The sequence below is a fragment of the Lepisosteus platostomus genome, chromosome 14 (assembly GCF_059453375.1).
Source record: "Lepisosteus platostomus isolate fLepPlt1 chromosome 14, fLepPlt1.hap1, whole genome shotgun sequence".
Lineage (NCBI taxonomy): Eukaryota > Metazoa > Chordata > Actinopteri > Semionotiformes > Lepisosteidae > Lepisosteus > Lepisosteus platostomus.
Window position 1 is genome coordinate 16,869,320 of NC_142624.1, and position 14,639 is coordinate 16,883,958.

The window sequence follows — 14,639 nt, forward strand, 5'->3', positions numbered from 1 at the left end:
AAGTTTGTTGTGGTGAGTCATCACCAACTGCTCTGGGATCAAAAGCTATTTCTTTTGTTTTTTTAGCATTCAGAATTAGGCTAATGTCATCACACCATTGCACAAACCCTTGGATTTCTGACATGCAAACAGATGAGCTGCTACCTCTATGCATTATGCCAAGCACAACTGTATCATTTGAGAATTTGAAACTGAAGTTCTTTTGGCTACTGCTTGTACAGTCATTTCTATAAAGTTTGCACAGAACTGAAGAGCTCACACTGCCCTGAGGGGCACCTGTGCTAATAGATTGTGACTCGGAAAGAGTTTTGTTGACCCTGTGTACGATTTGTTAAAAATGAATGGTACCATCTTATAACGTTATGGTTAACGGACATTTGCTTTAACTTGCTTATCAATAGATGGGGCTGCAGCATATTAAATGCAGAGCTGAAGTCCACAAACGGCATCCGAGCATAGGCATTGGGGTCCTCTAGGTGTTTTAGAACAAGATGCATAATGCTGTTAATCAGTGCCCTGTCGTGTTTATATGAAAATTGATATGGATCCAGTACAGTGTTCACTTCTGAGCACAGCATGGATACCATAGTCCTTTCAAAGCATTTCATAACAGACGTCAGTGCTACCAGCCTGTAGTCATTGTTATCTGAAGGACAGCGCTTTTTGGGTATTGGCACGATTATTGCGTTTTTCCACAGTGCTGGAAGACAGTGAGAGTCAACGGGCTTCTGAAAAATGGGGCACCATGCTGGTGTTAATTCCTCTGCGCAGTTTTTTAAAAGAAAGGCAGTGATGCCATAGGGGCCTGTTGCCTTTTTCGCACATATGCGTTTGAAAGATTGTGTGGTCATCTGTGGACTTATTACAAACCTACCAGAACCACTGTCAGCTGTAATAGTATCTAATATGCTATCACATGCACCAGAGAAGTCATGTTTTATCTGAGTCTCACACCTCAGATAGAAGTCGTTCAGCTCGTTTGCTTTAGCCAGCTCATCCATTGTATGGAATTCATGTTTGTAACTGTTTTCATTGTTTGCCACAACCTCCTGGAGTTCATTGTTTCAAATTCACTCTCTATTGTCTCCTTGTGTTGATTCCTTGCATTCCTGAGTTTTAGTTTAAGCTCTTTTTGCAGTAATTTCAGTTGCATTTGGTTTTTAAAAGCAAGTCTTTTACGGTTGATGCAGTCTATCACATCCTTAGTTATATATGGTTTATTATTCGGGGTCCACTGTTATGCTTTGCTTGGGTATGACACTGTCCACACAGAAGTTATTGTAGTCTGTAAAAGTCTCTGTTGCCTCATTAACCTCCAGACTATGAAATATCTCCCAGTCTGTGCAAAGAAAACACCCTTTCAGCATCTCTATACTATCATCAGTCCATACATTTACAGTCTTACTTACAGGTTTGCTGCTCTTGAGAGCTGTCCGGTAAGTGGGGATTAGGTGAACAGTATCAAATCAAATCAAATCAAAGTTTATTTATCAAATGCACAACAATACGACGTGCAGCAGTAGTTGCTGGCAATGAAATGTCTTTTTCTGTGAGCTCACAAAAATTACAAGAATAAAACAAATCACAAAAACACAAAAATCACAAAATTGAGGTTACATTTTTGAAATTGAATAAAACTCAATGTGAGTAGAGCTGTTATGTGTCCATGGTGTGTGCAATATATACATGTAGTGCAGTTATGCTGAATATAGTAAGAATTGTGTGTCCATGTAGCCATTCCAGGTGATTTGCTAAGGAGCTACAGGTTGGCTATTTAGCAGTCTTATTGCCTGGAGGTAGAAGCTGTTCCGTAGTCTGTTGGACTTGGACCGAATGCTTTGGTACCGTTTACCGGACGGTAGGAGGGAAAACAGTTTGTGACTGGGATGACTGGGGTCCTTGAGAATGGACCTGGCCTTCTTCAGACATCTAGCTGAGTAGATCTCCTGGATGCTTGGTAGCTCACAGCTGGTGATAAGCTGCGCTGACTTCACCACCCTCTGCAATACTTTGCGATCCCGTGCGGAGCAGCTCCCATACCAGGCAGTGATGCAACCAGTCAGGATGCTCTCAATAGTGCACCTGTAGAACTTGGCCTAGATATGTGATGGCATGCCGAACTTCTTTAGCCTGCGGAGAAAGAACAGGCACTGCCGTGCTGTCTTGACCACGGTGTTGGTGTGGTGGGTCCAGGTTAAATCCTCTAAGATGTTAACTCCCAGGAACTTAAAGATGCTGACCCTCTCCACTGCAGTCCCATTGATGTGAATAGGTGTGTGGTCTCCACCCTGATGTTTCCTATAGTCCACAATCATCTCCTTAGTCTTACTGATGTTCAGAGAGAGGTTGTTCTCCTGGCACCATACTGCCAGGGTTTCAACCTCCTCCCTGTATGCAGACTCCTCACCATCTGTGATCAGGCCAATGACTGTTGTATTGTCTGCAAACTTGATGATGGAGTTTGAGTTGACAAGTTGACAGAGAGTTAGATAGAGGTGGTTTGGCTTGGCGGTATAGGCTTGTTTAATATTACCGTAGCATTTGTCTAGAACTCTGTTCTCTCTCGTCCCACATTTGATATACTGTTCAAACCCAGGCAATGCCATCTCCAGTTTGCAGTGGTTAAAATCACCCAAAATAAATGCTTCCGAAGTCTGCTTGAGTTGCTCGTGTACACAATTGGCTACCTGAGAAGCGGCAGCTGCTGCATTTCAACTGGGAGGAACGTAAACAGTGCATATAATAATGTTACCGAATTCAGGTAAATCAACTGAGGTGTTGTCATAGCAATAACCTGGACTTGAATGTGACTAAAATAAGAGCTAATAGTGGACTTTCGGAGACACAGGCTGCACACTCATAGCTCACTCAGTATTGAACAGAAGTGGGAACAGTCACCAGCTTTAGGTTTTTGGGAATTCACATTTCTAATGACCTAACCTGGACTGTGAACACGGACTCTGCCTTGAAGAAGGCTCAGCAGAGCCTCCATTTCCTGAGGTGCCTCAAATGATGGGGGATGCAAGTACCTGTGTTGGTGAACTTCTTCCGCTGTATCATCCAGAGACCCTCACCAACAGGATCACTGTCTGGTACAGAAACACCTCTTTTTGAGAGAGAAAGGCACTGGAGAGAATGGTGAATGTGGCCCAGAAGATCATCGGCTGTGGCCTCACCAAGATTAAACAGCTCTATGAGAATTTTGGCCATCACAGAGGACAGTCACCACCTTGGGCATGAGCTCTTCACCCCACTGCCCTCAGGCAAGAGATACAAGAGCATACGGACACCTATGATAATATTATTAATACTATTAAAAACTTATATAGCTATTTTTAGACACTCCACTTTAAAGTGCTTTACAGGTAATGGGGACTCCCCACCATCACCACCAATGTGCAGCACTCCCCTACTGGCCACAGCAGCCATAGTGTACCAGTATGCTCACCACACATCAGCAACCACTGGGGAGGAGAACAGACTGATGAAGCCAATCCATAGATGGAGATTATTAGGAGGCCATGATTGGTAAAGGCTCATGGGAAATTTGGCCAGGACACATGGGTAACACCCCTACTCTTTTCAAGAAATGCCCTGGGATTTTTAATGACCACAGAGAGTCAGGACCTCGGTTTTTACATCTCATCTAAAGGACGTTGCCTTTTTATAGTATAGTGTCCCTGTCACTATACTGGGCATTAGGACTCACATGGACCATAGGATGAGCGCCCCCCTACTGACCCCACTAGCACCTCTTCCAGCAGCAACCTTACCTTTCCAAGGTCTCCCATCCAGCTACTGACCAGGCTCGCACCTGCTGAGCTTTAGTGGGTCGCCAGTTGTAAGTTGCAAGGTGATATGGTAGGTTGCATAGGTAGGTTGCTTTAAATAACTAGTGTATACCAGGCAAAGTGTTTAAGGGTCATCACACCCTGAACCCTCTCCTTGAAACATAGGGAACGACGGTGGGCTACACCACTCCATCTCAGGATACAAGCACGCCAACCCACCAATAAGCTGGCATGTGTTTGAAGATGGGAAGAAACTTGAGCAACCGGAAAAAAACAGGTTAAGACAGAGAGAAGATTGAAACTCCACATAAAAAGCATGCTAGTCAGTAATTCAACTTGGGACCCAAGGCCTGTGAGATCACAGATGCTACCATACTGCTGTTTAACTTTAATAAGGACTGGATTCATGTGTAAAATGGAACTAGTTTAAATTTTCAGCTTTCCATTGATGTGCAGACTCTATCAGCAGCTGTGTGTGAGTCTGTAATAGTTAAAACTACAATTTTGTTTTTTACTGTGTCATCAATCTTGCAAATGCAAGCTGATGTTGGAGCTATGGCAATTTATTGGCTTAATTGCAAGCTTGGGAGCATTCCCTGTGAAACATCGGGGGGGTGGAGGTGCATAGAATTTTTCTCAGACTTTGGCTCAGCTCCAGGTTGGAAGTTTTATCATAAGATTGCATTAGCACACACTTGAATTCTCCTTCCTAAATTAGTTCCACCTTTTTACAGCCTTTCAATATTGCTTGAAGACCTCTGATCTCTAAGTAAATTAACCAAGACCCCTAAAAAAACATGGCAACCAATTATGAAAACAACATAGCAGGTTCCTTTACCTGCTGTGGTGTGCTCCCAAGTTTTCTCGTGCACCAGTGCATGTGACTACTGCAAATTAATTTGCACTATAGTGGTGTGATGACAAAAGTGAAAGTGCCTGCCTTTTGTGCCTTACCTTAAACTTAAAAGCGCCTTACCAGCACTACAGAACCAATCGACTTGGCATCATGCCCAGACATTCCTCAGAATTGCTGCTTGATGTCACAGAGTGGAGATGCTGACCCATAATGGCTGATTATACATGCCATCCAATTTACTGATGAATGAAATAGATTCCCATCTACTGTATATGTAAAGTGCTTTGAGATTCTTTTGGATAAATGGGTTTTAGTAAATGCAAGAAATTAATTATTGAATGATATAGGGTCATTATCTGCTTGGCGAAATGTAATCCCTACCTGTGACTGCTCAATGTGATGAAATTTTAAATCCACAAAATAGGGTTTGTAACTCAGGATGGTCACTTGATCACTGTTTTTTTTCCTCGTCACCATGAATCCTGTACCAGAAAACCAAGTGAAAATATAATTACAGATAACAAATGGAGGAAACCTGCTTAAAGCAAGATGGGTTCCTGACTGTCATTTTGTTATCAGACTTATCATTATCTCTGTGTTAGGAAATGCTGTGGTGTTTACACAATTAATGTAAAATTTACCATGAAAACACCATGAAACCTTCTGCAGACTTGCACTTCAAATTGCAGCCTTTGTATTACATGCTTCACAAAATGCAGCAGCCAATAGTGCAAACTCTTCTCGATACTGTTTGTGCAGTGAACTCCACTCCTGGTGGAGATTCTACATTCCCCCATAGTTTATTTGTATTTCACTTACAAATGTGAGTATGTAGGGATTTGCTTGGAAGGCTTCAAAATTGATTGCAGTTTTTTTAATTAGTGTTTAGTTTTATTATCGTGAGGTAATGTTACCTATGTGGGTCCTCACATTCTCCCTCTCCAGAAGTAAAACAAAAATGGCTCAACCACAAAGCACTTTAGTGCAAGATGATTCTGGACACTACAAAACTAGTACTGTATATAGTTTTCTTTTTACTATTCACAACGACAACATAACTCTCTTTCTCTAATCTGTGCTGGTGGGACTCATTTTCTATTAGAAGCTCCCCCCCTTAACTATACCAAAAAGAGGTTACAACAATTAACACACCTGTACATAATAAACATACTGAGGCACACAGTTCAAAAACATGGATATTAACAATATGCCCTCCTTACATTTTACTAGTAAACTTCTAAACAGAGTTAATTTTTAAGTTTTTAAAACAATGTATGATTTAACCCTATTTCTTTTGTGGTTTCTACCATACGTGTGGATAATGCACATGTGCGCTCTGACATTATAAAGCCAAGCTGAATGCCTGCGGCTCAGCTTGGGTTCTTTACAAGAAAGACGGAAGCAGCTCTGCACTCCCAGACCCATCTGACAAACAAATACAAGATACAGCACCCCACATACAAACACATAAGTAAAATAAAAAAATGTTTAAGTTTTGTCTATGGGAGTGTTTTGTTTGCTAAGAAGTTTAAACAGGTAGGGAATGAATATGAAGGTGAATGCATGTAATGTATACAATCGTCCATGAATGCATACTAGCTTATGTGTGTTCACCCACAGTACGTTGGCTAATAATACTGGGGAATTTAATGGATATATGTAGTGAATTGTATGTGTTAGTCCTGCCTGGAATAAGTGACAGAGCACTATGTCACAATTACATACTTAAATTTTTTAAACCATTTTAAACTTATATGACTTCGGATCAAGGATGGTTTAGAGATTAGAGATGGTTTACTATTGCTCTTGGAAAAGTACCTTTTAATGTCCACAGACAGGAGCTAGATTCGGTAGATTATCTACAATATTTTACAATAATAATAATAATAATTGCTTACACTTATATAGTGCTTTTCTGGACACTCCACTCAAAGCGCTTTACAGGTAATGGGGACTCCCCTCCACCACCACCAATGTGCAGCATCCACCTGGATGATGCAACGACAGCCATAGTGCGCCAGAACGCTCACCACACATCAGCTATCAGTGGGGAGGAGAGCAGAGTAATGAAGCCAATTCATAGATGGGGATTATTAGGAAGCCATGATTGGTAAGGGCCAGTGGAAAATTTGGCCAGGACACCAGGGCTACACCCCTACTCTTTTCGAGAGACACCCTGGGATTTTTAATGACCACAGAGAGTCAGGACCTCGGTTTTACGTCTCATCCGAAGGACAGCACCTGTTTACAGTATAGTGTCCCCGTCACTATACTGGGGTATTAGGACCCACATGAGCTGCAGGATGAGCACCCCCTGCTGGCCCCACTAACACCTCTTCCAGCAGCAACCTTAGTTTTTCCCAGGAGGTCTCCCATCCAGGTACTGACCAGGCTCACACCTGCTTAGCTTCAGTGGGTTGCCAGTTGTGAGTTGCAGAGTGATATGGCTGCTGGCCATATCAATACAGCACCTCTACCTCTGAATGGGATCAAACAACCACCACTGATTTTATGTGATTTTTCATTAATTTCTACACCTCACGTTTACTAGAAAGTAATTTGTGGGACCTATACTACAGGTGTGGGATTGACATAGTGCCTAGTCCACTTTTTCTACACTTGTAAATGTTTGAGGAAGGGACATCTTTGCTGCCAACAGTGCTATAAAAGAATGCATGCATTTTTGAAGAAAATTTAATTTATTTGTTGCTTTATGTACCCAAGAAATATGTGCACTAGATAAATGTGTATTATTTCAGAGAATGAATCTTGAAGGTAAATTGTCATTTTGAGTGATTACATTGCTTTATCTCTCCTCTGCAGCTGGTGATGCAGATTTTATAATCATTTTTCTCTACAGATTTTCCATGGGGCAGGTAGTCACTTTGGAAGTTAGACTCCCCTTTTTAAGTACCCAACCAGCTTGTGCATTGAAATGTATTACTGTAAGCTGCAATAACAGTCTTTTCAGTCATCTGGCAGTAGTCATGAGTGATCTGTTCTGTAGTCAACCTGCAGCCGTTTGAAGTCATTTCATTTCTCAAGAACTGATGCTATTTGCATTTGGTATGTCTGTCAAAGAGATAAGTACTGAAAGAAACATGAAATTAGCCACTGTTTCTGGCACTTGCATACCTCTTTTCTTCTTCTTTGTGTTTCTGTAATCTCTCAGTTATATCTGTATTTATCTTGTTATATATATTCAGCTCAGCATAGCATTGCACTTAAATCCCATGTGTCTGTGATTTATGACAGTGAAATCGTGATGAAAATATAGTCAAAAATAGAGTGGTATGTACAGTATTGTATTTGATTCAAAAAGCCAACATTTCAAAGCACATTCATTTTAGCAGCTTTGATTTCTCTCGTCAGCTACACACAAAAAAGCTGCTTTGTTGTATGCACAGTTCCTTAATGTACCTTAAACATAACGTTTTAAAAAATGTTGTGATGTGTGGATGAAAATACTCATCCATGGTAAATGTATTCAGTATACATGGAATGAGAGATGAGAAAATATTAGGGTTGGGGGCTTGAAGGCCATCTTGGACTCTGCTTTATATAACAGAAATAGGAGTAAGCTCTGTCTGCTTGAGCGACAGGCTTGTGAAGGACTTCTGCAGAGAGGTATTGGCACACATGTGAAACAGTTTCAGTTTTTAAAAAGAGAAATCCAGTCAGATTTTTATTTACAAGCTACAGCATGTTTTAAAAGTTTTGCATTGATTATCATGTTTTGTGATTATTAAGCTTTTCTTGAGATAGTTTTACAGTAACAGTAACTCATAGCAGACGAGTGGGTATTTGTGGGTATTTTTGTGAATAAGCAACATTTGAAAGGCTGATTTATAGATTTCACCACTAGAGGCCATGCTTCCCTTAAAATGTTTTTGAAGATCCTTTACATACTGTATGTTACTGATATTGGTATAAGTTATACACCAATCTGTATCACTTAAAATCGCTCAATTACAGCACCACTTAAACGTCTAGTGTCCTACAGGCTGTGTCAGTGCATGCTGTGCTGGACATGTAGTGTTGTATTGAATGTAATGGGCTAAATTATTTGAATAACTTTAGGCACTTGCACATTCAGTACCTTAGACTTTTAACAATATAAATGCCTCTCAGTTTATCATATCTAAAATACATCCTTACCATTAATCTAAATTCTATATGTGATTTATCTCAAAGTGGAATGGAGTAGATAGGGATCTCTAGCTGTGTCAGATATTGGCAACTATGGCATCATATATGACAAAGCACTGTAATGTGCCATAAAAAAGAAATGTCAGTGTTGGGCCTGTGCTGACGCCTGCTCTGAGCTGTTGTGTTGTGTGTTTCTGTGTCTCACCAGCCCTCCAGTCTGGGATCGATGGCTTTAACAGAGGGGGCCCTGAGCCAGCATGACCTCATCAGGGTGGTTTACAGTGACCTCCACCCCCAGAGAGAGACCTTCACTGCACAGAACAGGTATGAGTGTGTCTCAAGCTTTCTTTAGCTGTCTTTTCACGTCTTGAAACTGTTTACACTCCATACTAAAGGATTTTAAAATTATCAACATGAATATTACAAGATATAACATTGATTTGTAACTGACTACAATTGTAATGAGAAATAACTGTGTTTAATTTTTAACCAAGATTTGAATGTGAAATATGAGTTTTTTTCTAATAAACATAACTGTTTCTGGTTTACAATTTTTAAATCTAATCTAGTTTGATTCTCTGGCACATACACTAAAAACTATTTTAATTTGATAATTTCTTGTTTTGCATTTATGTTTTGCTTAATCTGGTTTAAAATTGACATTTTATTTTAAACAATATTTTGAACTTGTTCCCCTTTCCCCCCTTTTTAGATGTTAATTGTGTATAGGAATAAATATTCTAATCTCTGACTTTCTAATAAATACTTTTAATCAGAAATTGTAATTCAAAATGTTACCTTAATGAAAAGGTTTAACATCATTTTCATGGTGGTTCTTCTATCTTAAACATCGTTAGTATGACAGTAGGTGCATTATTATACTGTAGATTTATAACTCTTGTGAAATTTTGTGATATTTAATGATTTAATTAATCAAGTCTAAATATTGATCTATAGTTTTCTTATTTAGGAAAGGATCTGACAGTTATCAAAATTGTGTGTATTCTTTTTTTCAATGTAAATCAATGAGAAGGAGGTTTGTACCAGAAATGATCAAGTATAAAGGAAGGCTGAAGTAATTTTTCTTTTAATTTTCTAGCAATATCTATTTTTTTCATTATGCTAAGGCTGTTTATGAAATTTAATTATACTGGTACTCTTCATAGCTTATTTACAAATACCATTTTGTAACAATCAGTCATTGGCTGAAAGGAACAATATAATTTTTTTGCTTACTATTTATGATACGGTCACTTCATTGTTCTATGGAGAATTGTATGTTCATGAACTTCAACACTTAACTGTAATTTAATAAACAGTTAGCAACAACTTCTCAACTGGCAGCACAGTCCTTGCTTGTACTCACTTCACTAGGAGATCTGGTTCCAGGGTCAAACAACCTTTGACATTTAGGTTCCGATAACCTACATCAACTATAACAATCATATTAAGTTAAATGTTTTTAACCACCTGTTTTGGCCTATCTGTTTTTATTTTCTAAATTGTCATGGTGACTTGCTGTTGTCAGTTTGTGAACCTTACAAGAATAGATGTTTAACGTCTACTGTTTTGTGGTATGATACATTTGAAATTTATATATTTAACTAGGAATATTAGCGAAAGAAAACTTCTTTTATGTAATTTATATAATTAGGGCATTTAGGTTTTTTCTACTGCCGGACCAGTGATGCACAATTCCAGTCCTAGAGGGCCAGAAAGTTTATTGTTTTATTTCCACTTGATATTTCAGTTACCGAATTGAACACTCTTTTTTAATTAGACCAGCTGAAGCCGTTGCTTATTTAGAAGCTTAATTTTTAAAAAGACTTATAAAACATCCTGGACAGCATCCTTTGAGGCCCCTGATGTTGGCACTTTAACTCTTATAATCATTAGGTTATCAGCATAATGTATGTGATAAATTTGATGATTTTATTGGTGCAGATCAAGAAAAGGATACAATTAAAGTGTAAAAATAAACAAATTAACTTAAGTGAAGCAATATCAACCTGATGTACTGGACACCGGAGACCGACTTTAAGTTATTTAACTTAATTTGCAAAACCTCCAGATTATCATTTGTCATAATACAGTTGTTTAAGAGTCATTAAGTTAAGAGTCCATGGAACACGCAAAAAGATTGAGGACTTTATAAATGAATTTCCATCACCGGTCCAGCGAATGCACAGCACAGTATGATTCAAACAGATCATAAATTTCTCAGGCAGTCTCAAGGGCTTTGAAGACGAACATAAATCCAAAGTGGATAAACACAAATGCTGTGCTAAACAAAACAGCAATAGTTTCCAATCCAATTTGATTGGATGGGTTTTGGAATTAAGCCGATAACTTACTTTTCAGTGTAACGTAAAGGCTTAGCAATGTGTATCTGTTGTTTCCAGTTCCATGGAAGCTGAATATTTAAGAATTTGTTCATATGGGCAGGTTTTAACACAGCAACATAAATCCATAAGATGTGTCTTAAATTCAAATGGCATTTATGTGTACCTTACAAACTGCTTTTTCTTATTTTCTTGCTTTATACTGTTCTTATTTAGATTACTGCAGCTTAATTAATACGTTAATTACTTGTTTCTGATTTTCAGTATTTGTCATTTCTTCTGAGACACTTCTTATGTTCCTCATGATAATTTTAATTTATTGCTGTTTGATGTATTTGATACTATTGAACAATATTTATATTTTTTGAACTATTTAATGATTCTATTTAATGATGGACATGAATTGAAATTGCTGACTCCGGGGAATAGAATGCAAGGAGCACAAAGTAAAAGAACCGTGTGATTGTTTCAATAGACATATACTGTTATTACTGTTAATTTACATACGTATCCACATGTAAGCTAATTGTATAATAATTAAATAGTAGTAATTAAATGACTAATTGAGATGATTAACATACTGTAATGGATTTATCGTTTAATAGGCAGCTTTAGAAATGATTAGAAATGTTCTTTGCTCTGGAGGACAGAAATACAGGTACAGTGTATCTGGATTTCAACATAAAGTGGGATATTGAGTTTTCATTGATCACCATCATTATTTTTTTAACAGCTAGACAAAACAGTAATGAAACCAATGATATTAACGAGGTTGACATGGGTATGAGCTGTAGTGGTTTATACTGTAAGTCCCTGAAACTGATTAGCAAAGAATTTCCTATGCTACCTCTTACAAGCAATAATATTGACGTACCATCAATAACTAAATATCCAAACTTCTCAAATGGTTAAAATTCACACCACTGTTTACTAACTTTGTAAAAGTTAAAACATTCATCTATGCATTATATTGCTACTAAAACACAGATTTTTGAGTGAATATTCTTGGGTTGTTTGAAGCCCTGACATTTTGTATGTAAAACCCATGTTTTTGGAAGACTTTAACCTGTCCATTTGAAACCATTCTTTATAAATCTGTGTACATATTCATATATTTATGCACTTAGAGAGACCTCCACATCACAGAATATTTCTTATACATTTTGCATTTGGTATAGTGAATGGGTAGCTATTACTTTTCAATGCATTCATTACAGGAAAGTAGAATTTAAGTGCTATACTTACAGTGAAAATAGTAAAGATTGAGACAGTGAAGTGAAATTTGTAAGTCTTGCTGTGTACTAATAACATTTGTATTAAAGATCCAAAAATTAATAAGCGCCAAAAGTATACAATTTCTTTTCTTTTAGAATTAAATGAGTAATTACTCACATAACACTTACTTGCTGTAACTTCTTCAAGGCTGCAACCCATCAACATCACCAGACTCTTAATATGTTAGCTTTAAATGCTTTGCCAAGCCTTAACTTCAGCCATTTTCAGCTGTTACTTGTTTGTGAGGTTTTCTGACTAAGTCTCCTCTTCAACAAATAAAAGGAAACATCAATAGGGTTCAGATCAGGAGATTGACTACTACCTCTTCTTCCCGATGAACTTGGTTAAGCGTTTAGCATGTTTTGGGTTGTTGCATTGCTGCAGGGTGAATTTCTGCCAATTGAGTTTGGAGGCATTTTTTGGACATTGGCAGATGAGGTATTTTTGTACACTTCAAAATTAAACATGTTTCTGCCATCATCAGTAAAGACCGCTGAGCTAGCTGCAGAGGCAGCCATGCATGTCCAAGTCATGACACTACCTCCACCATACTTGACAGATGAGGTGGTATGCTTAGTATCATTTGCAGTTCATCTCTTTCTCCACGCTTTTGCCTTTCCATTACCTTGATAAAGGTTTATCTTTGTCATGTCTGTCCATAAAGCTTTGTTCCAGAACTATTGCGGCTCATCTTTATACTGTACATTTTTGTAAATTCTAATGTGGCCTTTCTGTTTTATAGTGCTGATGAGAGGTTTGCATCTTGCAGTGTAGCCCTTGTAATTCTCGTGTCAAAGTCTTCTACGCACAGTAAATTGAGATACTGTCACCCTTGCACTCTGGAGATTGTCTGCCTGCAGTTAATTTTAGAAGTACTATACTTGATGTTAAAAAGGTACCACTGTATGAGAGGGAAATCTGTTTGAACAGATGTTTGAAGACATGAAAATAAATATATTTGTCTTTTATTTTTTAGTATTTTAACATACATATATACACATCTACAGACATATTCAGAAGTATGAATACATAATTTTTTTAAAATTTGATATAAATAGTTTTTCTTAAAGTATTGGATGTCGATGAAGGTTCTGATTTCCAAAAGTGACTTTGGTTTGGATTGAATTTTTTAACTTGTAAGATATTGTAAGAAACATTATCATGTTTCTGAATTTGTTTCTGAATGAGATCAGTTCATTGTTTTAAAAAATATGTCTAGGTGAGCAATTCTGTTCAATTTCCATTACTCAAGCAAGAAAGTCTTTTGTAAGATTTTTTGTTAACTTTATTTAATTTTAAAATCTGGGTTTCGCCAAATGTGTGCAACTCATATGGCTTTTATTAAAAAAATATTCAAAGCTCTAATGATTATTCTGTATTCAACTGCTGTCATCTTCCTTGGACGACCTGGTTTTAGTTCATTGCTTACTTTCTTTTTCAAGACATTCCATATTGTTGATTTTGTGATAGCCTATTTCTTTGCAATGGTTCTAGTATAATTTTCTTTGCTCTCATCTTCACACTTGCTTGCTTTTCCATCATAGACAACTCTCTAAACTTTATCTTGGTTTATACAGTACACAAGATATATTATACAGTACACGCAGTATATAGAGTCACAGCTCTTTTATGTTTTCACAGTTAATGCAAAATGGACCACCTGAGCAGTAAAAAACAACTATCACCCATTTGCCCCGACCAAAAAATCAGCTGAAGTGGGGGATTGAACATAAAAAATGACATTGTTCTAAACTGGGTAAACATACTGTATATGCAAAATAGTACCGAAATTCTAATATTTTGATCTTATATACAAATTTTATTTATGTAGAGCAAAATGACAAATTTTACTTCGCTGACCCAATTTGTGGTATGGATGTGTGCAATCCCACACATTGCAACTTGGCGCCATTGGCTCCTCCGTCAATCACATAGTCCAAATGTCTGAACCTGTGGTTCCTCTCTTCCTAAATGAAATCACTACTGAAGCAACACTTAATCACAATACTTCATTTCACAATAACAAGTAGAGCTTGCTTAGAGGGATCAAAAAAGAAACTTTGCCATAAACACTTGGCCACCACAGGCCAGTTATCTGACACCTTAAAACCCCCAAGGATTGAAACCAGTAGGTAATTTGTCTTTCCAATGCAGACAGCTACTGTTTTTACAGGTTTTTCCAACAGTTTATGAGCTGTTTAATTCTGTTATATCAAAACACTTAAA

At 37.7% G+C, this 14,639-nt stretch overlaps 1 protein-coding gene across 2 annotated transcripts in view; it reads left to right on the forward strand.

Moving 5' to 3' along the window:
- Positions 1–14,639, forward strand: part of LOC148648898 (hyccin 2-like) — a 156,104-nt gene that overhangs the window by 95,710 nt on the left and 45,755 nt on the right. For both annotated transcript variants that reach the window (XM_088607246.1, XM_088607245.1), the window contains one exon: positions 9,005–9,120. In XM_088607246.1, the coding sequence (XP_088463372.1) occupies positions 9,005–9,120 (116 nt within the window). The remainder of the gene's footprint in view (positions 1–9,004; positions 9,121–14,639) is intronic.